At 47.6% G+C, this 21,989-nt stretch overlaps 2 protein-coding genes across 13 annotated transcripts in view; one reads left to right on the forward strand and one right to left on the reverse strand.

Annotated features, from left to right (window-relative positions):
* Positions 1-21,670, forward strand: part of LOC4578479 (protein Shroom) — a 179,020-nt gene extending 157,350 nt beyond the window's left edge. For 3 of the 4 annotated variants that reach the window (XM_061656198.1, XM_061656197.1, XM_061656199.1), the window contains exons 8-12: positions 14,678-16,464; positions 18,532-18,664; positions 18,794-18,923; positions 20,874-21,140; positions 21,230-21,670. In XM_061656198.1, the coding sequence (XP_061512182.1) occupies positions 14,678-16,464; positions 18,532-18,664; positions 18,794-18,923; positions 20,874-21,140; positions 21,230-21,493 (2,581 nt within the window). In that variant the 3' untranslated portion in view covers positions 21,494-21,670. The remainder of the gene's footprint in view (positions 1-14,677; positions 16,465-18,531; positions 18,665-18,793; positions 18,924-20,873; positions 21,141-21,229) is intronic. The other variant, XM_061656200.1, reaches the window with a different exon arrangement.
* On the reverse strand, positions 7,179-11,487 carry LOC1269088 (uncharacterized). Of its 9 annotated transcripts, none has more exons than XM_061656203.1 (2): positions 9,703-11,487; positions 7,179-9,645 (listed from the first exon to the last, which is right to left on the reverse strand). In XM_061656203.1, exons 1-2 carry the CDS (start codon positions 11,311-11,313, stop codon positions 7,306-7,308), a joined length of 3,951 nt encoding a protein of 1,316 aa, XP_061512187.1. In that variant the 5' UTR covers positions 11,314-11,487; the 3' UTR covers positions 7,179-7,305. The 9 variants fall into 9 exon arrangements, with proteins under 9 accessions (XP_061512187.1, XP_061512186.1, XP_061512188.1 ...); XM_061656202.1 differs by having other exon boundaries at positions 7,179-9,360; positions 9,418-11,487; XM_061656204.1 differs by having other exon boundaries at positions 7,179-7,878; positions 7,936-11,487.
* Positions 21,671-21,989: the final 319 nt, after the last annotated feature.

A 21,989-nucleotide genomic window follows, 5' to 3' on the forward strand; every position in this document is an offset into this window, starting at 1 on the left:
GCACGCCCCGGTCTTAGGGCTGTGTGTGCGGCTCCTCTTCGTTTTGCGATAATGATCGCCAGTGTTTGTGCGGTTGTGCGGCTGGTTTGGCACCACCATCACCACCACCGTGTGGGAATTCAGGCGGACTAGCGAGATGCGGGCGTTTGCAAAATGAGTACAATTAAAAGCGACATAAATTAGCCCTACCGGAAGGGTTCTGCTTTTCTTTCTTTGGCGGAACGTTACGCTGTGCCGCCATCCCTGCTGGGGCCCGTTGGAGTTATGTGAGAAAACGTTTTTCGCTTTCTGTGTCGCTGCGTTTAGCAGGAGGAAGTTTTTTTTAAAGGGGACTTTGTAGATCACTTTCAATATTCAGTGTCTTTTAGTGCATTTTACCATTAGTGCGAGCTATTGGGAAATAGTTTAACTGGAGTAGCCATAAAATTGTACTATTGCTTCCACCAAAGATGTAACTGTAGCGTTTCAGATGTCCAGCGAAATCGCTTTACTGCCACGTAATCATAAAACCACCACCACCCCCCAGCAAACGATACACACAGACAGCAGTGGCACATACGTTTAACTCCTTCGTTTTACAGCCCATTTATATGACGCCGGGTGAATGCAACAGACTTCACCTGCAGCTGCAATTTAAAATGCAAATCACATCTTGTCTCGCACCTCAATGCAGAGAGGCATCGCATCACATCACTTCGCTAGTCCCTCTGTATGGAATGAACCGTCGTTGGAAGGTGTTGAACCAGAACGCATCGTTTTGAAACCTTTTTTTTCGTTTTGTTTTGCTCAGTTCCGGAAACTCTTTTATGAGTCGGGTGTGTTGCACTCACCACTCTCCAGACAGATCGTGGCGCCCTTGTTTTTGTGACGTCCTGGTTGCGTGATGCTTTATATTGAGCGTAGCAGTAGATCGTTTGGAGACAGCCAGACGACACGACGTAAATAAGCAATTAATCAATGTGTGATACAAGGGAAAGATGCGGACAAAGCGCGCGAGTCACCACACGCGGGTTGAGATGATCGGGTGTATGTGTGCTGGGTCGTTGTTACAGTTTTGTAGACAGTCCCTCACCATTGCAGATGATCGTGATCTCGAGCTCTGCAGCGTGGAATAGTGCGTTTATTTAAAAACATCGCTCCATTGACATCAACTTCAACCCGGAGCTGTGTACATCGCCGGTTCACTTTCCCTTTCCCAAAGGTCTTGATGAGGTCTTGCGCCACACCGAGTTACCGATTTCGAGAAGCGATGATGACCCTTTCGTGTTCTACCCTTACGGTTACGGTTGTGGCTACTCTCACAAACTACAACAGCAAACGTGTGTGCTCTTTGGAAATTTCTGATGGCTCACAGCATTTGCTTTAATTATCTCCCTCCAAGCCGGGCAACAGCGCGTTCGACACGATCCTTCCCATCCGTGTCACCGCTGGGACCTCCTTGGGGTAATCTTTTGCGCGCTCAGCTGCAGCTCTCGAACGCGACACATCAATAATTATTAGGTTAATATTTCATCCCTTGGTCATGAAGTAAGGCCGCGCGCTTGGCAGCATCACGATTCCGATCCCCTCTCCCAAGCGCGCTGCGCTCAGTACGAAATCGAAACCCAACTTATGGCAAAATATGATCTGAGCCTGAGTTGGATCGTTTGGGAGATCGCTCAGCTTACTTTTTTGGAGGGACTTGCATGACTTTGCGATGATCCGATTTTAAATGATTTAAGGTTCCCTGGTTTTTGGGGCCCAAGAAGTCGCAGCGCGGTGGACTACTTTTACTTCCAGTTTTAGATTCCGCCAGCGTGAGAAGCATTGGAGGAGGATACATAGCGAGTAAGTTGTAGGAGCATCGATGACACTTTAGCGCTCGTGAGCATGCTCACGATCGGAATTAAGACGTGAACGCTTTCAAGAGTGTTGGGTAATCCCGACCGTAATGGAGCGGCATATTGATCGGGACTTTACTACCTTTCGGTGTGCAGTGTTCTTTGTTACCCCTTGGTTTAATATGCTTCACAGATACGTTTAAGAATTTCCATCGCAGCTGCAAGAACGCCTCTTGAGGGGAAGAAAGCGCACCGGAGAGCTTTATTGCATTCTATTGCGCGGGCAATAAAGAGAATCTATAAGGTAATGGACCATCATCATGACTATTCATCATCTCATTGATGACCAAGACACACCTCTAAAGCAAGAAAAAACTCCCATGATTTATCGCTTTTGAGAGTCGTTTGAGAATGAGTTATTGTTACTGCAAGGCTTTTCAGTTAATAAAAAATAGCTTCTTGTATGTTTATACTCTTCAAGCTTAATTAGTTCCATAGAAATAGCGCCTCTAAACAATCATTGGATCTGCTATTGTCGATATTGATTCTTTTGCTCGCCCGTCATATCAATCTGTTGCAAATAGCTCAGCAGCCTTCACGGCAGATCATCAAAAATATTCGATCTCCAACAGCACGACTACCGATCCTATCAAGATGAACTGCTATGGAAACTGTTCGCCCAACCGGCAACACACCGCCGTTGACATTTGATTTAGCTTTGTCTGTCCAAAAAGCGCAACCTCTCTTCACCTTACAGCTTTCCCCTGCTGGCTGTCTCAAACGCCCTCGGGGACGGCAGAGGTTAAACAGACCATTCTTCGGGCATGGATATTCCAATCGAGGTGGCCCTGCGTCACCTTTGCTTTTGCTCCCCATCCCCGCCAGCAGCGCACTGCGTGACGAACCACGCCTTAATATTTCGCTCCCGCAATATGGATCAGAATGTACGCGCGCGCGCACCCTTCCAGCGGCGGGCCTGTTGTACACAGCTGATGGTGCATCGTCGCTGCCTCAGAAAGGTCAGCTGTGAGACAGGCCTTCCCTGTCGGGTGGCTCGAGTGGGGACACACTTAGGCGCAGGATTAACACCCATTTGTGGGCAGATACGATTCGAGTACTGTTTGGCGATAATGGAGTTGCTACTGGATTTGGTGGAGTCCCATCGCCGGCTGGTTTGAAGCGTAGTTAATTGAGGGTGCAGTAGTTTGATATTTGAGCAGCACTCTATATCGAGTACCGCCAATTGAGTGGCTCTAACGGTGGTTTAGCGCTGACGTTTGGGAGGTAGAGAGTGGGTGCAAATCGCACGCTAAGCAGCGCAGTACATACCCCGAAAGGGTAAAGCGTGAAGAGGTCGAATACTGCTACTCCAGAAATGGTATAATTTAATTTCATTAAAGGTGCATTCGGTGGGGTATGCTGCCAAACTTTTACACCTTTGTCGGAACACCACTGAGCTCCTTTAACGACTAGAAATCGACCACCTTGTTCGATCTAACATTTAACCTATACCTACTACGATCAGATCCGCACATCGACACTAAACCCATCCATTAGCCAAATGATCGTTTCTTAATTGAATTTAAGCGTGAAAAAAAATCTACCATCACTAATTGATTACGCTTCTTTTTGCTTGTTTCATTCGCAGGTATGCTTGTGGGCGCCACCATTCCAGCGGCCGGTACCTTGGTTCAATTCTGTCAGATTGCTCTCGCGAGCATCGGTAAAGTTGCGGTACACAGTTGCGTGTGCCAATTTGTTTCGCTGTAATTTACGACCCAAGTAACGCATTCTGGACGATGGCAGAGGTTCTTAAATTAAATGGTGTTTGAACCCTGCAACTAGAGGCCAGATTTTCGTGTCGTTCTTGCGCGTGAGTGAGTGCGCGGGTTTGAGGGCTTAAGCGTGACCGTAACCTACCATAGCCGTAGAGCTAAGCCAATTCCACCGCGGTCGGAGAAGCAACATAATCTCATTAACCGGTCACGAACGATATGTGTGCGTGTGTGTGTGTAGTTCTCCACGTTAGCCATTTACTTGGCTTACGCCCCGGATCCTACCAACCAGTGCGTTGTAGTCTATGGGCAACAGTGTAACGGGTGAGGCAAAAAAAACCATTCTGCCTACAAACACGCTAAACGCTCCATTATACTGCCAGTGCCTGCCGGTAACCTATCCGTTGATCTAAGCGCACGCGTATCTTAGAACTTCTCGGCCACCCGATTCAAGAGCAGATAATCCGAATCCGGTTTGGTGCGGCGAGAAAGATGACGGAGGGAGTCGTCGTTGCACGTAAACCAAGCGACATTGACCAGTGTGTGTGTGTCGTGGCCTTCGTGTAGAAGCGACGTGTAGTTGAAGCTTATGGTTTCGAGTTGAACTGACTGAGAATAGGTTCTATTAAGACAGTTGAATACGCTAAAGGTGTGATTTATCTAATCTTGAATAGATTCTTGTGGCTTTTATGGAGGGAATGGACTTTGTGAACTACACCAGAAGCTGTAATTTAATACAAATGGTGTCTTTAACAGTTGATAAGATAGGTGCATACACCATTTTGTTTCGTTTATGGTAATTTATTGATCATTAGAACCATGCTGTTATGAACGAACGTAGAGGAAAGATTTCAAATTGAAGTATTTGAAGCTAGTGTTTCATTGTAAATGGAACTAGCCTACAAAGATGTACAATTCTACCATTGAAAACCTTCTAAATACTCCTCCGAAAAAGAATCTCCTCCATTTTGCATTGTGAGAAGTAAATGAGCCAATTTGTTGAAACCATTTGTTACTACTTTTATGGCATCATAGCATCTGCACCGAAATTGAAGTTCCGTTCGAAGGTAAACACCTCGGCGGCCCAATACTCTTTCGCTCAGCAAGAGGCGTCGCGTCTGTATGGCATCGATGGCATAATAGCCTCCGGGCGGCATAGTTTGAAAGCAACACCATCGAAACGGACCGGTGTGCACACAAATTAGCAAACGATTTGTAGCGTAGTTTACAACCATTTGCCTGCTACGCAAGGATCCCGAGGAGAGCCTGAGAGAGCCCATTCATGCGCTTTCATTAGCCCGATCTGGTGGTAGGTTGCGTGTGTGTGCGTGGTTTTGAACAATTTGACATCCTGTCTGGGCGAGACGACTATGAGCTCTACGAAAAAACCCGAAAAAACTTGACGTACAGCTGTCACTTTAGCGTCCGCCAAACTGGACTGGCGCGAGCGACTAAATGTGAGCGCGAGCGCTCATTATTGTTGGCAATCTCTTTCTGTGCGGAAACTGACGCAGATTCGTCGTGATTGGTTCCGCCTAATCTGACAGGATCGTTATTTGTGGCTCGCCTGTTATGCTGTGAGGGAAGGTGGCGTGAAACTACACGTAAGTGCGGCGATGATGATGACACACTGTGCGAGCATAACCGCGACAGAGATTAGCCGTAAAGATAAGTGATTGTCCCCCCCAAGTGCCGGCGTCCACTACCGGTTCCACGGTGGAACACATGGTGAGGTGGACAGTTACACACATACACACCGATTGGGCAGATTTCTCAAACGCTCATCGAAAGGCGTTAAATCTCACAGCGACACGTCGAAAAGTGGCGGGGCGAGATCGGAATTTTGGTGGCGGGTGAGAAAAATTGCCTTCCCTGGGCGGCGGTAACACTTTCTTTCCCGGGCGGTGTGACAATCGACTATTTTTCGGTGGCCTTTTGACTTTACCTTTGCTCAGCTGGATCACGGCGGAGGTGTGTTTGTTTGCTTCACGGGTTACTACGGAAGCAGATCAGTATCCGGATTAGAAACGTGTGCTATCGCAGTGTCGCCTACTTGATCATCTCCTCTTGCCGTCGAGCTCGGGAAGCTTGTTTCCCCTGCAAAGCTAAAGTTTTCCAACCACACACGCGTGCGCACGTTGAGAAGTGCAGTTGTAGTAGAAGTACCACTGTAGGCAACACCGCCGCCGAAACGATGACACTCGAAGGAAAACACCTTCGTGATTGGGAAAACAAAACAACAAACGCGAGCTAAATAATTGAGAAGGATAAACATACTTCCGAATGGCGGGCACCACCGGCCCACTATGTGCTACGCAAACAGCCGCGGGAAGGTTGTTAACGAGGTCAGTTCGCAGCTGTGTGCCTATGCGGTGTGACGGAGCTTGGCTTAGGTTTCACTCATTGCCCGGAATGGATGCAGACGGTTGAAGCAAGCGACTAGACCAAACGCAGCCACTACGCTTCCATATGTGGAGGCTACCACCGGGAGGCTAAGTTATTGAAAATACAAACAATAAACAGAGCAGAGGTAGAAATAAACACTTTACCAATTCCCGGCAAAAAACAGAGTGGTCTAAACACACGCAAACGAAACAACTCCAAAGCGCTAACCTATATATCTAAGGCAATGTAGCTATTGATGTCTCGTTACAAAACCATAAGCATTGCCACTGGATCGTTGGGATTTGTGTGGATTTAAATCCATCTCTCTCCTTGAGGACGTCGGAGCGCAAGGTTAGGCAAATGAAGTTGAAAGTGAAAAGAGATCCAACGACTCTTCCGTCGCTGTTTATTCCCACCCTCCCTCTCAATCGTGCAAGGCCGCATGTGAAGTGTGCTGCTTGTTTGATGATAGACAATGAAGTTGAGGCAAAGCATTGAAGTGAGGCTTGATTTGATTATGATTTACCCTTTCCCTTTCGTGTATAATTAATTGCATCTTTTTTCTTACCTTTTTCTTGTGATTGATTTTGTTCCCTGCTTTTTATTGCATTTCTACAACTCATTCACCATTCACACCACATGCATACGAAAATCATAAAAAAACGCTACAATCCCTCACTACAAACGGTACCTCAACAATGATTTACACACTGAACGCATGCATGCACATCACGAATTTATAGCTGCACGAGCAAGGATTACTACATCTACCACGTAACGAGTCCTGAACCGGTAACGCCAATCACAAAGGACGAGGATGGAAAACGCGCCGATCGGAGCACTACGTCCGCTTACTCCCTAAATTGTCGACATGGTGGAAGCTATGCGATCAGCAGCGATGATGACGATGATGGTGACACGGATGGAACAGTTTCCTCATCTGCCTGCTCCGTTGCCTCGTCCTCATCTTCCTCTTGCCACTCGAGCTCAAAGAACTGGCTGGAGATGCTCAGTCCAAGAATCCCCAGTCCTTTCAGGATGAAGCGCTCGATAGCGTTGACGTAAGTCCGAACCAGTTCAGTGTGCCTGTGTGTTTGTGTGTGATTTTTGCAATTGTGCATGCTGCTTTGAGTTCGTTGTGACATTGATATGTGCTAAATGGAAATGCTTTGATGGCAGGGACCGTTCAAGAATTGGCTTTGCTTTTGCTTGAGTGTTTTTTTATTTAATACTTGTGTGTGTTTATTATTTTAAGTCAAACGAGTTGTTACAATGTTATATACAAAAATAATTTACAATTCAGTCAACAACATGTTTCTATCATTCTAGTTGCTCTTAATGGCCGATGCAAAGATTTTGGCTAATGTTTCAAAAATGCTCGACACTTTTTCAAACGCTTTTGAAATGCCTGTAACAATTTCGGCACCCGACACTGGCGTTCTCTCCGTACTTGAAGATACTGGGAGAGCAGTTGTTGTTTCTGTGGAGGAACTTGACGTCGTTTCATCTGGTGTTACTTCAATCGTTGATAATGATATCGATTGAGTTGACGCTTCCGTTGTTGATTCGGATGTAGGCACTTCAGATGTTGAAGATGCAGTGGATACTGTCACCTCAGTGGTGGACTCTTCTGTTGTCGAATCCTCCGTCGTTGACTCGGATGTTGCGACCTCAGTGGTAGACTCTTCTGTTGTAGAATCCTCCGTCGTTGACTCGGATGTTGCGACTTCAGTGGTAGATTCTTCAGTTGTAGAATCCTCCGTCGTTGACTCGGATGTTGCGGCTTCAGTGGTAGATTCTTCAGTTGTAGAATCTTCTGTCGTGGACTCGGATACTGTCACCTCAGTGGTAGACTCTTCTGTAGTAGACTCTTCTGTCGTTGACTCGGATGTTGCGACCTCAGTGGTAGGCTCTTCTGTTGTAGAATCCTCCGTCGTTGACTCGGATGTTACGACCTCAGTGGTAGACTCTTCAGTTGTAGAATCCTCCGTAGTAGACTCGGATACTGTAACTTCAGTGGTAGACTCTTCTGTTGTCGAATCCTCCGTCGTTGACTCGGATGTTACGACCTCAGTGGTAGACTCTTCTGTAGTGGACTCTTCTGTCGTTGACTCGGATGTTGCGACCTCAGTAGTAGATTCTTCTGTTGTAGAATCCTCCGTCGTAGACTCGGATACTGTAACTTCAGTGGTAGACTCTTCTGTAGTGGACTCTTCGGTCGTCGACTCGGATGTTGCGACCTCAGTGGTAGATTCTTCAGTTGTAGAATCTTCTGTCGTGGACTCGGATACTGTAACTTCAGTGATAGACTCTTCTGTTGTAGAATCCTCCGTCGTTGACTCGGATGTTACGACCTCAGTGGTAGACTCTTCAGTTGTAGAATCCTCCGTCGTTGACTCGGATGTTGCGACTTCAGTGGTAGATTCTTCAGTTGTAGAATCTTCTGTCGTGGACTCGGATACTGTCACCTCAGTGGTAGACTCTTCTGTTGTAGAATCTTCTGTCGTGGACTCGGATACTGTAACTTCAGTGATAGACTCTTCTGTTGTAGAATCCTCCGTCGTTGACTCGGATGTTACGACCTCAGTGGTAGATTCTTCAGTTGTAGAATCCTCCGTAGTTGCCTCGGATACTGTCACCTCAGTTGTAGACTCTTCTGTAGTGGACTCTTCTGTCGTTGACTCGGATGTTGCGACTTCAGTGGTTATTTCTTCTGTTGTGGAATCTTCTGTCGTTGACTCGGATGTTGCGACTTCAGTGGTAGATTCTTCAGTTGTAGAATCTTCTGTCGTGGACTCGGATACTGTAACTTCAGTGATAGACTCTTCTGTTGTAGAATCCTCCGTCGTTGACTCGGATGTTACGACCTCAGTGGTAGATTCTTCAGTTGTAGAATCCTCCGTCGTTGACTCGGATGTTGCGACTTCAGTGGTAGATTCTTCTGTAGTGGACTCTTCTGTCGTTGACTCGGATGTTGCGACCTCAGTGGTAGACTCTTCTGTTGTAGAATGCTCCGTCGTTGACTCGGATGTTACGACCTCAGTGGTAGACTCTTCAGTTGTAGAATCCTCCGTCGTTGACTCGGATGTTGCGACTTCAGTGGTAGATTCTTCAGTTGTAGAATCCTCCGTAGTAGACTCGGATACTGTAACTTCAGTGGTAGCCTCTTCTGTTGTAGAATCCTCCGTCGTTGACTCGGATGTTACGACCTCAGTGGTAGCCTCTTCTGTTGTAGAATCCTCCGTCGTTGACTCGGATGTTGCGACTTCAGTGGTAGATTCTTCAGTTGTAGAATCCTCCGTAGTAGACTCGGATGTTGCGACTTCAGTGGTAGCCTCTTCTGTTGTAGAATCCTCCGTCGTTGACTCGGATGTTACGACCTCAGTGGTAGACTCTTCAGTTGTATAATCCTCCGTCGTTGACTCGGATGTTGCGACTTCAGTGGTAGATTCTTCAGTTGTAGAATCCTCCGTAGTAGACTCGGATACTGTAACTTCAGTGGTAGACTCTTCTGTTGTAGAATCCTCCGTCGTTGACTCGGATGTTGCGGCTTCAGTGGTAGATTTTTCAGTTGTAGAATCTTCTGTCGTGGACTCGGATACTGTCACCTCAGTGGTAGACTCTTCTGTAGTAGACTCTTCTGTCGTTGACTCGGATGTTGCGACCTCAGTGGTAGGCTCTTCTGTTGTAGAATCCTCCGTCGTTGACTCGGATGTTACGACCTCAGTGGTAGACTCTTCAGTTGTAGAATCCTCCGTAGTAGACTCGGATACTGTAACTTCAGTGGTAGACTCTTCTGTTGTCGAATCCTCCGTCGTTGACTCGGATGTTGTGACCTCAGTGGTAGACTCTTCTGTAGTGGACTCTTCTGTCGTTGACTCGGATGTTGCGACCTCAGTAGTAGATTCTTCAGTTGTAGAATCCTCCGTCGTAGACTCGGATACTGTAACTTCAGTGGTAGACTCTTCTGTAGTGGACTCTTCGGTCGTCGACTCGGATGTTGCGACCTCAGTGGTAGATTCTTCAGTTGTAGAATCCTCCGTAGTTGCCTCGGATACTGTCACCTCAGTTGTAGACTCTTCTGTAGTGGACTCTTCTGTCGTTGACTCGGATGTTGCGACTTCAGTGGTAAATTCTTCTGTTGTGGAATCTTCTGTCGTCGACTCGGATGTTGCGACTTCAGTGGTAGATTCTTCAGTTGTAGAATCTTCTGTCGTGGACTCGGATACTGTAACTTCAGTGATAGACTCTTCTGTTGTAGAATCCTCCGTCGTTGACTCGGATGTTACGACCTCAGTGGTAGACTCTTCAGTTGTAGAATCCTCCGTCGTTGACTCGGATGTTGCGACTTCAGTGGTAGATTCTTCAGTTGTAGAATCCTCCGTCGTTGACTCGGATGTTGCGGCTTCAGTGGTAGATTCTTCAGTTGTAGAATCTTCTGTCGTGGACTCGGATACTGTCACCTCAGTGGTAGACTCTTCTGTAGTAGACTCTTCTGTCGTTGACTCGGATGTTGCGGCTTCAGTAGTAGATTCTTCAGTTGTAGAATCTTCTGTCGTGGACTCGGATACTATCACCTCAGTGGTAGACTCTTCTGTAGTGGACTCTTCTGTCGTTAACTCGGATGTTGCGACCTCAGTAGTAGATTCTTCTGTTGTGGAATCTTCTGTCGTGGACTCGGATACTGTCACCTCAGTGGTAGACTCTTCTGTTGTAGAATCTTCTGTCGTTGACTCGGATGTTGCGACTTCAGTGGTAAACTCTTCTGTTGTGGAATCTTTTGTTGTTGAATCATAAACTGTCGTCGCATCGGTGGTTGATGCATAATCCACTGTTGTCGTCGCGGGATCTTCACCTTCACAATAAACCTTTTCCTTGAAATCACATTCACACCGCTCCTTATTGAACCGCAAATCATTCGGGCACGATACAGTCAGCATCAGCCCAAGAACGCACAGATTATATTTCGTACAAGAACTATGCTCCACAAGCACAAGCTTCCGCGGATCGAACACTTGCGGACAAACCGTTGCACATGTGGTCACTGTTTCTATTGCGGTATCTCGTCTCGTACGCTCCTGAACTCCCGAGGAGGAGTATTGTCGAACGCATGTTTTCACTGCATCACTCCACACCGATCCCTCGGGACAGTGGGCTGCGATTTTGATCCTTCCAACACATGTCACGTAGCCCGTTTGGCTGTGAGGCATCGCGTATAGAGAAGATAACTGTCGTGAAGTGTCATACTTTGGGCAAATGAAGCTTGCCGACACATGCAGGAAGAAAGATGATGTTGTCAGCATCGTAAGCAGAAGTGTCCGTTTAAACCCCATTTTCACTTTTTGACACACTTTTTACAGCACAATTTCTGATATAAACCAAACACAATATTCACTTATTCCTTGAAGCTTAGTTGCCAATCTACTGCTGCTCTGACACTAGGTTCAGCTTGCCCGGTCCAGATCAATTTGCCCATTGCCCACCAGTTCGGTGCCCTTTTATATAGTGCAAATGTTCTTATAAATATATCAATAAACTCATATCGAAAGGTGGCGTCAAGTGGCAGAAATGATAGCATTTTGATCAACAATCGAAGCTTTATCATCACATTTACTCTCGTTCGCCCATCGAGTGCCGCGTGAACGGCGAATGCTCAAATACGCCAACCCAAATAATCGTCATACGCAGCTCTTCATTAGCTGTGACCTATCTTTGACACACCGAATCCGCGTACGTACACCGTGTATTATGAGGGTGATGTAGCAGGAAGATGTAATTGGAAAGTAAAACGCATTGCTGCAACGTGAGGCGCGATAAGGTTGAATGGTACACACACCCTCCTCTACCAGCCTTCCGCACAACAAATAGTCAGAAGCCACATGAAGTATCCTACTTTTCGTACATTGTTTTGATCGTGACACACGGAGAAACAGAAACAGAACGAAGGAAATGTGATGATTAAACGCAACGCCGTTTGTTTTCAAATGTTGATTTATTTCGTGCGTATTAACCCGAACCAATTCGTGACCATGTATGATCGCGGTCCACCCGTCGTTGCTGATAGTTGCATTCTCTCCCATCAGCTCAGGGGAGGAGAAACGGGATATTAAGGTCACTCTGTCAGCTGGGATTAGCGACGGGGAGCATTTTTTTTTTCTGCGCAATGCATCTTGCCCGAACTGTGAAAGCATTTCTTCGCCGGGGCAGTAAATGTGTCACTACAACTGCGTCCATTTTAGTGCCTTCTCTAAACGCGTCAGGGGCCTTGCTTCCTGACACTAATCAACCGTTTGTTCGTTGCATGAAGCAGTGGGGGGGGGGGGGAAGTACGGCAATAAAAAAAGGTGCTGAAAACGGTCCACCCGCTTCCCTTCTTCGATGGTGGTGTGCCGGGACGCGGCACGAGAATGGGCGCGCAATAAATGGCCACACAAAGACGCACCATCAACGCTGGCCGCCGTCTGAACGGGGCATCTATGCTGTATCACATACGTGTGTAGACAGTTTCAGTTCACATACACACAGACACTTTCCCCGCCGTTGTACTGTTTTTTCTTCCGCTGCCACCGCTTTTGGTCGATCACTTTCTCATAATTTCACACTGTGTTTTAAATTAAGTATCGATTTTCTTTTCTGTCGAAGCATTTTGCGGGAATGTTGTTTTTTTTATGTACAAGACAAGGTCGTTGCTAAATAGTAGAACGGGAAGCATAGTGGGGAAATTCGTATAGGGATGCTAGTTCCGATAAAAAGTCCTACTTGATACGTGATTATTCATTCTAAAAAAAGGTATCGGTCATTGTGGGTAAGGTGTGACAAGTTTATTGACACACAAACTGTGTTTCCCCCGAATACTGATAACCGGTATACTCATGGAAATTATTTGCACAAGGAAAGGTTCGTCATTATCACACTTCTAGCGTCTGTCTCAGGCGTCGCTCAAGAGACTGTTGTAAGAGAGCGTGCGCCGTAGTGAGTTATAATTTGCCATTTTATCAATATTTGCTCAATCTATCACTTTTTGATCGTAAATAATCATTCTATTAAAAGAAAAGAAACTAGAATAAACATAGTCGCACAACAAGTGGATGTATATATGATAATTTCTATCATTAAGATCTTCTTCTACTTGAATTTCACTTTAATATTCCAAAACTTCAAACTGGATAACACATAAAACCATAATTGCATCCATTTTTCAGTCAAATAAGGCTACACAAAAAGTAAACGCAACGGTTTCCTTTTTTGAATCAAACCTCCGTGAACCAAACAGTGCAACGATAGCGCCATCTGCCTGTCGAAATTGGAAGCAAGTTAGTTTCTTTGGTACGCTTAGTGCCCTGAGGGTATGCAATGTGTACATGTTGCTGCCCCGAAAGGTATGCAATTGGCGGTACATTTCGAAACGATCGATCGTTTGATGAATGTTCAAAATTAGTTGAATCGAAATCTGAAGTCAAATGATGCGTATTTCTTCACGCTTTAAAAGACTCTTCTGGTTAGACTGTTCCTCAACATTAAGGCTAAAAAATATTGTTTTATTCCAAACGAATTTATGTCATAGAAAATGAGTATCTTAAACCTGTTCAACATCAACCCCAATTCTAACTGCTCCATTCTATTCACCCAAATAACACACTTCCTCAATCACAAACCTACAACTCAATTAATTGCCACACAACCACATCCACCACCACGCTTAAAGGGCGCTTCTCAACACCACAACCACACCCCGAGCGCACTGACAACCTTTTTTTTTTGGGACCGTCAATAATTTAATTCCATTCAGCTCATTAAGATGCAGACCCGCCTCAAAGACTTGTCCTCTCCACTCATCCCCACACATTTGCCTTGATTTGATCCCTTCGTCCCCGGCTCCCGCCCTACTCACACACTTCCCCACTCGCCTGCAACCACAACGAATCCCGTTAATCTGCGTTCGGTTCGGTTTTCTTTCGCCCATCGAACCATCTGCGCGCACATTAAAATTATACACATTTCGTTATGACCTCTCGCACGGCCGCAGAGGCCCGGTGGCCCTAACCGGTGGGGGAAAAACATTCGGCAGACTTTTGGAGGTGCGATAGGAGGAAACAAACCCACCGAAGAGAGAGAGAGGGATAAAATGTGCCAAAAAATCCAACCCCTCCCAGGGTTTTTTTTGCTTGGTTTTGTTTCGAGTTCGGCTGCTCTTGATGATGATGTAGAAAATGCGAACATGCGAAAAACGGTTAATTCGCGTCGGAAGTTGGCCGAGGGAAGGAAGCCGAGGGCACACGGCGCGAACGATTCGGAAGCGTTTGGGAAAACAACAGCCGCAGCGTGTGTGCGCGTGCGCGTGCAAAGGGTTGGCTCTGTTGGAATGAGAGGAACTGCTGCTCAAGTCCAAGAGAGCTGAACAAAGCAAGCGACGAACCTGGTAAGGTTTTTTGGGGTTGTTTTTTTCAGGAGTTCAGGAGAGGGGGGGGGCAGACATACGGGAATCCGGTTTGGATTTCTCTCAGCAAAAGCACAGTTCGACATCCGCGTTCTTGTTTCGCTCCATTCAAAAAAGTTTGTGGCATTTGGTGCATTGGCAGCGGGCACGCAGCGCGAACGGTGGTGTGGTTTGCGATGTACTGTGATTGGTGTGTAGCGGTGCTCTTTAACATTCCAATTCTAATTTTGCATTCCTTTTTCTTCTTCTCCCAAAAACAGGAGCAACTCGAAGGCTTCCTACCTGCCGAGGCAGCCACGGGACAAGCTGCACTCGGACCCGGACCATGGCAGCTACAAGCTGACGCTGACCTCGAACGAGGACTGCATCAATCACAACACGGGAGTCGGCGGCCCGAACACTACTACAAGCCCCACCACAACCACTACAAACGGTGCTGCGGGCGGCGGAGGACACGACGGATTCCCGGAGGAGATCATCACCGCCTCGCCGAAGTGTAATCTGCCGGATGTGCTTCCGCCCGGCGTGAAATACTCGCTCTACTCCACCAACAACAACAACAACAACAACAACAGTGTGAGCAACAACAACAGCATCAACAACCATCACAATGGTATCAAGCCGAAGCCCCACTCGGCCCCGATCATCTCCACCGCCAACAGTCTCAAGTCGCTATTCAACTTCAGCACCTCCTCCTCCACCACGTCCACGTCCTCCTCTGACGCCGCGAAGGATCGCGATGGACCACAGACACCTCCTACCGGGCCTCCCCCCGCGCTGGTGTTCAACGGCAATGGCAACGCGAGCCCCCCGCTCGCCCAGATCCAGGCGACCTCGCCGAAGTACACCTCCCAGTCGTCGTTCGATCTGAAGAAGACGCAAATCCTGGACACGGCCGATGTGCACGGCGGAGGGGCAATGTACCACCAGCACCAGCACCATCTACACAACGGCACAATCCTTGGCCTGCCCCAAGCGGCCCCAACCACCAACGCTAGCGCCACCGCCACACTGACCTCGATCGCCTCCATCACCCACACGGTGTTGCCGGAGGAGATGGAACCGGTGGCGGAGGAGGAGCCGGCGGGTGACGAGCATCAGCCACTGCCCGCCGACGATACGGTACCGCCTCCGCTGCCCTCCACACCCTCCCCGGCGCTGAGCAACCACGGCAACTCTGGTCTGGTGTGGGCCACAGCGCAGCCCCCAACTGTAAATAATTGCGCTGGAACTGCCGAAAAGGTGGGCAATTTCGAGCAGCAGCAGCGGCAGCACCAACACGACGCCACCGTACTACCACCACCGACCGGCGGCAGTACCGTTGCAGGGGCCGAGCGGGCCCCGAACGAGTCAGCGCTAGACAGTGAAGCTTCGTCCGCCAGCACGTCCACACGCGACGACGATGCGTTGTCGTCGAACGACGCACCAGCAGCAACAGTTCCAGTGGTTGTCGTGGCCAAAGAGCAGGAAGGAGAAAGTTGCCCCAGCACGGCCGAACCTCTCGTAAACGGTGTTGGTGTTAGTGAGCACACGGTCAGCGGATCGCCAGCGGCGCTAGAACGCGTCACGAAGGAGATCAACCTGTCGCCGGTGGCCGGTGACGCAGTGGCGTGTGAACCACCATCGCCACTCCCGCTTCAGCGGACGGAAATAGTGCTGCGCGTGCAGGCGCCCACTTCCGAGGCGGCCTCCCAAACGGACAGTGACGACGCCGGTCTGGCGCGTGGCTTTGCCGAGCTTACGATCGACTGTGGCAGGAGGGCGAAGGACCAGCAGGAAGCGGCCACGGTTAGCCAGCAGTGCTCGAACGGAGCGTCGACCTCGGTTGCTACGTCGACGACCAGTCCGATTGGCAGTCCGCCCGGTACGCCACCGAGCGGTAAGGAGCAGCAGGGACAGAAGTTTTTCGCCCCCTTGTCGTCGTCGCCACCGCCACCGCCGCCGTCAACTCCGCGCAAGCTGCACCCGGAGGAGATCGATTGCGATAAGCTGTCGCACGATCTCGTTAGCCAACTGTCCCCGTCGGACAAGCTGCACACCATACTGGGTAAGTGTGTTGGAGGTGTTGGCTTTTGTTGTGATTTTGCAGACATAAAGGACTCTGACAAGTGATACGATGTGATAGGATGATCTTTGAAGGAAGTGTGAATAGTGTGAAAAACGTGTGAGCAATCGCAATCGAGATGTTTTAGATATCGTTTTCCCTCGCAGTAACAAAATGGACTTATAATTACACATGCCCGATCCGTGCGGTGGTGGGTGGTACATTTCACGGATGGTTTATGGATACATTTCCATTTCCAACGATCCTAATAAAACTGTCCCAACCCCCCAACTTCGTGCGAAAGTGGAACAAAAGCCGTCGACCAAAAGGGCAATAAAAGAGATTTTCGTTCAATTTCCCCGCAGTAAAGCAACAAAACAAGAGGGGGGAAAAAAGGGTACCAGCGGCACTACTCTAACTTGCTTTATGATGATGGGTGGTATAGGTGGTAACAATGCGCCACCAAGTTTTCCCACCTTATTGGGTTGAAGATTGTCCTCCCCCTTGGATATCTGCAAAACAAGCATTAAACGAGTGCGATCGCGATAAAATCGAAAGTTTGTTTTGGAAAGAAGGCTCTAACAGGGAAATAATAATAGCACGGAAAAAAGCCCTTACCCCGGTGTAGGGAAAATGGTAAACAATATTGGGGTGTGTGTATGTGTGTACTTGTACATAGGTGTGTAGGAAAAGCAAACACCCAAACACGGGCTGTAACACCCAATAATGCGTTTAATAGCGGACGTTGGAAAATGAAATGAAAAACTGTACCTCAAAAAACGTTGATTGGAGGCGGTATTGGAGGTAGAGAAAGTAGTAGGTACAGGCAGGCAGTTGCGAGAAATGGAGGAAAAAAATCACCGTTAATTTGAAAATTTGTTTCCGTTGTCGATTAGGTTTAGGGTCTTTCATGTGAGCAAAAGTGGAAAAAGTGGATGTCTTTTTCCCTTTTGGAAGATCTCAAAGTGAGTTGATAAATCAGGTGGGCTTATCCAGTGCAATTTGACGTCTTAAAACGAAAATAGGAAGAAAACCTGGTTTGACAGTTAGATCCATAACAAACTGGATGCTTTGATGCTTTTTCTATGGATTCACTCCTAACGCTATCCAAAATTTTCACAATTTCACTCGATATTTGAGATGAATCGGTGGTCTGTTGAACAGGAACAAAGGATATATTTGCGCAGGCACTCTGATAAATTCCTCACTTTCTGTATAAAATCATATTTGATTCGGTTGGTACACTGCTCCTTGCTTGCTGGCAGAAAAGATTCAATAATTGTTGCCCATATATCAGATTTGGCGAAAGAAATGTTCTTTTTTGGAATCTATAGCCTTCAAATCTTCGTTTCAATCCAAGAACTGGCTGCCACGTAAGTTTTTTTGCTTCTTTCTTCGTGCTACGCCTGAGTAAAACCACATACAATTTCTGCGATATTTCGTTTAAACTTCAAGGCTTCAAAATCTAGTATTTGTTATGGAACAAACCGTCAAATTGTGTGTCGATGTATTGGTGAGAAAGAACACTATAAGCCCACCTGATATATACACTCACTTTGGAAGATCTTTATGCATTGAGTTTATGGAAGTTTCTGCCTCTCTCAGGTATTAAGTTGTGTTAGATCCAAGTAACCCGAGTAGATCCAAGGTGTACTAAGACCCTGGTCTGAGGAGATCTTGCAGTATGAGCAAACTGTCTCATTGCCAGCCAATAATGGCTACTGTGGCGTTTTATGAAACCATTAACACCACGCAATGTGACGAAGTTCCTCTATTGTTGTTGTTCCCCTCTTCAGCGGATAAGATCGAGTGAGAGCCTATGCGAATTGGAGGGAATAAAGCTCCCCCAATATTGCACACTTCTAAGCCACACAAAAAGCCTTTCGCGCGTAATCATGAGAGACTTGTTGTTTTGGTGGGGGAGCGGGAGGTTGTTATGCAAAGTGTGTGGGAGTTCACACAGTTAAGACTGAGATCAACGACTTCCGACTCCCCAGACGTTACTCCAAGCTGACGCAGACACCTACCTACCTCGTGTTTTTAATATCTATTCTCTCTCCCTCATGACAGCGCCGAAAACATTCAAATCCTCGTCGGACTACGTGTCCGACCTGTTCAACATCCAGATCGCACCGCGACCGCTCAAGAAGGATGCCTCGACCGCAACGCCAACGGAAACGACGGGTGGCGGTACACCGAAAAGGTAAGCAGAGTGGTTCTAGCAGTATCTCTGGAGTGTTGGGGAGTAGCCCTGAATTAAGCTGTTTTGTTTTTCGCCAATTACTTACGAGCTTTTCCCAAACAATCTATTTTCTAAACCACTACCCACTAGCCCGCTCGATATTCTGACGTCCAGCTCGACCTACTTTCAAATCTCGGAACCGAAGGCCAAGCTGATGACGCGCTACAGCCGCGAGATGACCCTGATCAACGGTGATTGCTGTGATCTGACCAAGAAGAAGGTAAGTCACCCAAGCGGGGGGATTATGGGGAGATAGAGAGAGAGAGAGTGACCATGTGTGTGAGGGCTAAACTGGTGCGAGGTTGCGGAGAAGGCACGTCCTTCACATGGTGGTCGTGGTCGTGTGGAATGTTAGCGGATAGAAATGGAAAGTAATGCAATTACGCCGCCCCGTGCCCCTTTACTTGAAAAGCAATTGTTTTCTGCAGTTTGAAGTACGGTGCGATGCTGGTCAAGAGGCTCTAATTCGAGACCTCTGCACTGTAATTGTAACAAACATCCACTTTCGGTGGACATTCGGAGAAGATAATTCAGCGAAAGCTGTGTGTGTGTGTTAGTGCCTGTCTCTCACGCCTCGCAATCGTGAATCGGAAGTGCGTGTGCCGCATCAGAATGTGAATGTGTACGCCCTTTTTTTTCCTCTCCCTGTTGTGTCTGTGTCGTGTAGGAGCAAACTGCCTCAACGAAAGCAAACGCTGCTCGTGGGACATATGGGTCGTATGGCTTGAATCACTAGCGACGACGTGCGTACCTCTTTCCCACAAACCATTTCAAACCTACACGAGCGTGTGCGCGCGCTCTCGGGCTCATGCATGTGTTGCCATGGTGTTTTGTCATCGCTGCGGAGAGCCCGTCATAGAGAAGGAGGCGACGACCGCATTGGTGCGCTGTTGTTCTCGCTTCGCTTGGATGCTGCTCTCGGGCTTGCTCACTGCCACAAGAGCTGACGAGCTGAGCGGCTGGCTTCGCTTATAATGCCCGTGCTCTTATCGTGCCTTATCGATGTCATCGAAAACTGGCGTTAATGGCAGGCGATCTTTATCGATTACAGCATCCCAGCGGCAGCAGTTGGTAAGTAAGTGCAAAGGGGAAGAAGCCGTAAAAAACCAAGTGACTGGAAGTGTTGTGCAAATAGTTTGTGACTGCTTAGCTGAAAGACAGAGCTAAACCAAACACACCAACTCCTCAGGGCACCTCCTGAACCCGTAGTTCTGCCTTTGCATTGCGGTTTTTTTTTTTTTGTAAGTGAATATTTGTGTAGGATGTTGTCACCATTATTGTGTGTGTTGTTGGGATCGCTGATGAAAAGTTGCTTCCGATGTTTGTTCCGACGCGTTAGGCGTTAGGTGTCTGCAAGCAATCTTCAGTTCTATTTGAGTTGGAGGTTGCTGCTGGCTGATCTGGGTGATGTAATGTTTGATGCGCGATGGATGAATTTTGAAGTGTTGTTTGCCGCTTGAAACCTTGAATGAAGAATTGATTAACAGACAAATACTCCAGCAAGCTCTCGTTAAACTTTGTGGCGGAATGATCACAAGATTGATATAACATATTTGAAAGAGTGGCGAGTTTCAAGGTTTGAATGTGGAATTTGGAGGTTTTAGAGAAGAGCCAGATTAGTCTGGAATATGTCTCTTTAGCTCTCTGTGGCTGCGATCACGATCGTATGTTGCAAGATCTTCAGGTGCTAATAGAAGATGATCCTCAAAGACTCTAATTTGCTGATGTCTTCTTCAAGGCTTTTTGTGGAAGGTTTCAGGTCAGGTCAGTGCTCTAGTAAAATCCGATGTTGTACTCCTTTGTAAAATGGAAAACAAGTTACGTATCCAAAGCTCCAAAGGTATGCCATCTATACTCTCACCCCCAAAGAAGCTTGCATAATCTCTCTTCCCTTTTGTTCGATTTCATCCCACTTTGTAACGCTTGATTTTACAACGCTTTATCCGAAATTTGCCACACTGGAAGCGTTGCTTTACGCTCAATTCCAAACCAATCGGTAACGTTTTCCATCTCTCTCAAAAGAGAGCAACCGCTAACAAGCCTCACCAGACCGTAACGTGGGGAATTTCAGCATTTTGGGGGGGGGGGGGGTTCGATCACCCAAAACAGGAATGATATATTAATTACGCCATCTCCCTTTTCTCTCTCTCTCCACCCTTTCATTCTGCAGGAGGAACTCGTCCAACGTCTTGGCAAGAAGCTACTAGTCCTAACGAACGAGCAAACGAACATCGCGGAAGAGAGCAACGCGAACGATCTGCTCGGCAACGATGTGGCGCTAAAGGTGACGCAAAAGGTGCGCCCGGCCGACGCGTCCAAGTTCCGCTCGTACGTCGACGATGTTGGGTACATCACGATGCTGCTCCTATCGCTATCCGGCCGACTAGCGCGCACCGACAACGCACTGCACATGATCGATGCCAACCATCCGGATAAGGTAAGTACCGATCGATTGATCGGGTCGGGTCGGGTCGGGTCAGCTCTTGATACTAATTATGCCTGTGCCCTTTCTCCTGTGCGCTTTAGAAGATCCTGGAAGCGAAACGGGAACGACTGCTGGAGCAGCTGGACGAGGCGAAGCAGCTGAAGGACGACATCGATCAGCGCGGCGCCACGATCGCCCGCATCCTCGAGCAGTCGCTCACGATCGAGGAGTACGCCGACTACGACTATTTCATCAACATGAAGGCGAAGCTGATCGTGGACTCGCGCGAGATCGCCGACAAGATAAAGCTCGGCGAGGAGCAGCTGGCCGCGCTGAAGGATACGCTCGTGCAGAGTGAATGCTAGGAGGGTGTGATCATGATCGCGTGCGCGTGTTATGTTTTTGGCTGTTTTTTTTTTTTCTCTCGTCCCGACGAGGTGTTGTGTGGGGTGGAGTAGTTTTAAGCGCGAACAGAGTTAGGACCGAACGGCAAGTCGGTGCATTTTGTAAATAAGGCGTAAGCGAGGAGATACGGTATCCTATCCAGTTTTCTTTTGTTTCTTTCTTTCTTTGTTTTATGTAAATTAGTCAAAGTGTGTCCTGGGCCGGACACAAAGCCGTTTGCTGCCCATATTAGTAGCGAGCAGTTAGCGCTCCACACAAGTAGCGCTCCAATGTAGTAGATATTCTAATTATCTTTTTCCTACTTTGCTCTACTTTCCTCACCCACTTTCTCCTTGCCCCCTTTGTTTCTCTGCTGTCTCTTGAACGGATCAAGTTCTTGCATTTCAACGGTGTGAAGTTGAAATTCAAAGAGTGTTGCACCACTTTCCCATTACAGGGTTTTCCAGGAGTTCTTAC

This window comes from Anopheles gambiae, chromosome 3, assembly GCF_943734735.2.
Source record: "Anopheles gambiae chromosome 3, idAnoGambNW_F1_1, whole genome shotgun sequence".
NCBI lineage: Eukaryota > Metazoa > Arthropoda > Insecta > Diptera > Culicidae > Anopheles > Anopheles gambiae.

What these genes read in the sequence shown, in the direction of transcription:
- LOC1269088 (XM_061656203.1), bottom strand. Translation starts at nt 11,313, where the DNA reads ATGGGGTTTAAACGGACACTTCTGCTTACGATGCTGACAACATCATCT. An exon ending in CTGAAGAGTCTACCACTGAG is followed by an intron (nt 9,646 to 9,702) that starts GTCGTAACATCC and finishes CCTACCACTGAG; the next exon opens with GTCGCAACATCCGAGTCAAC.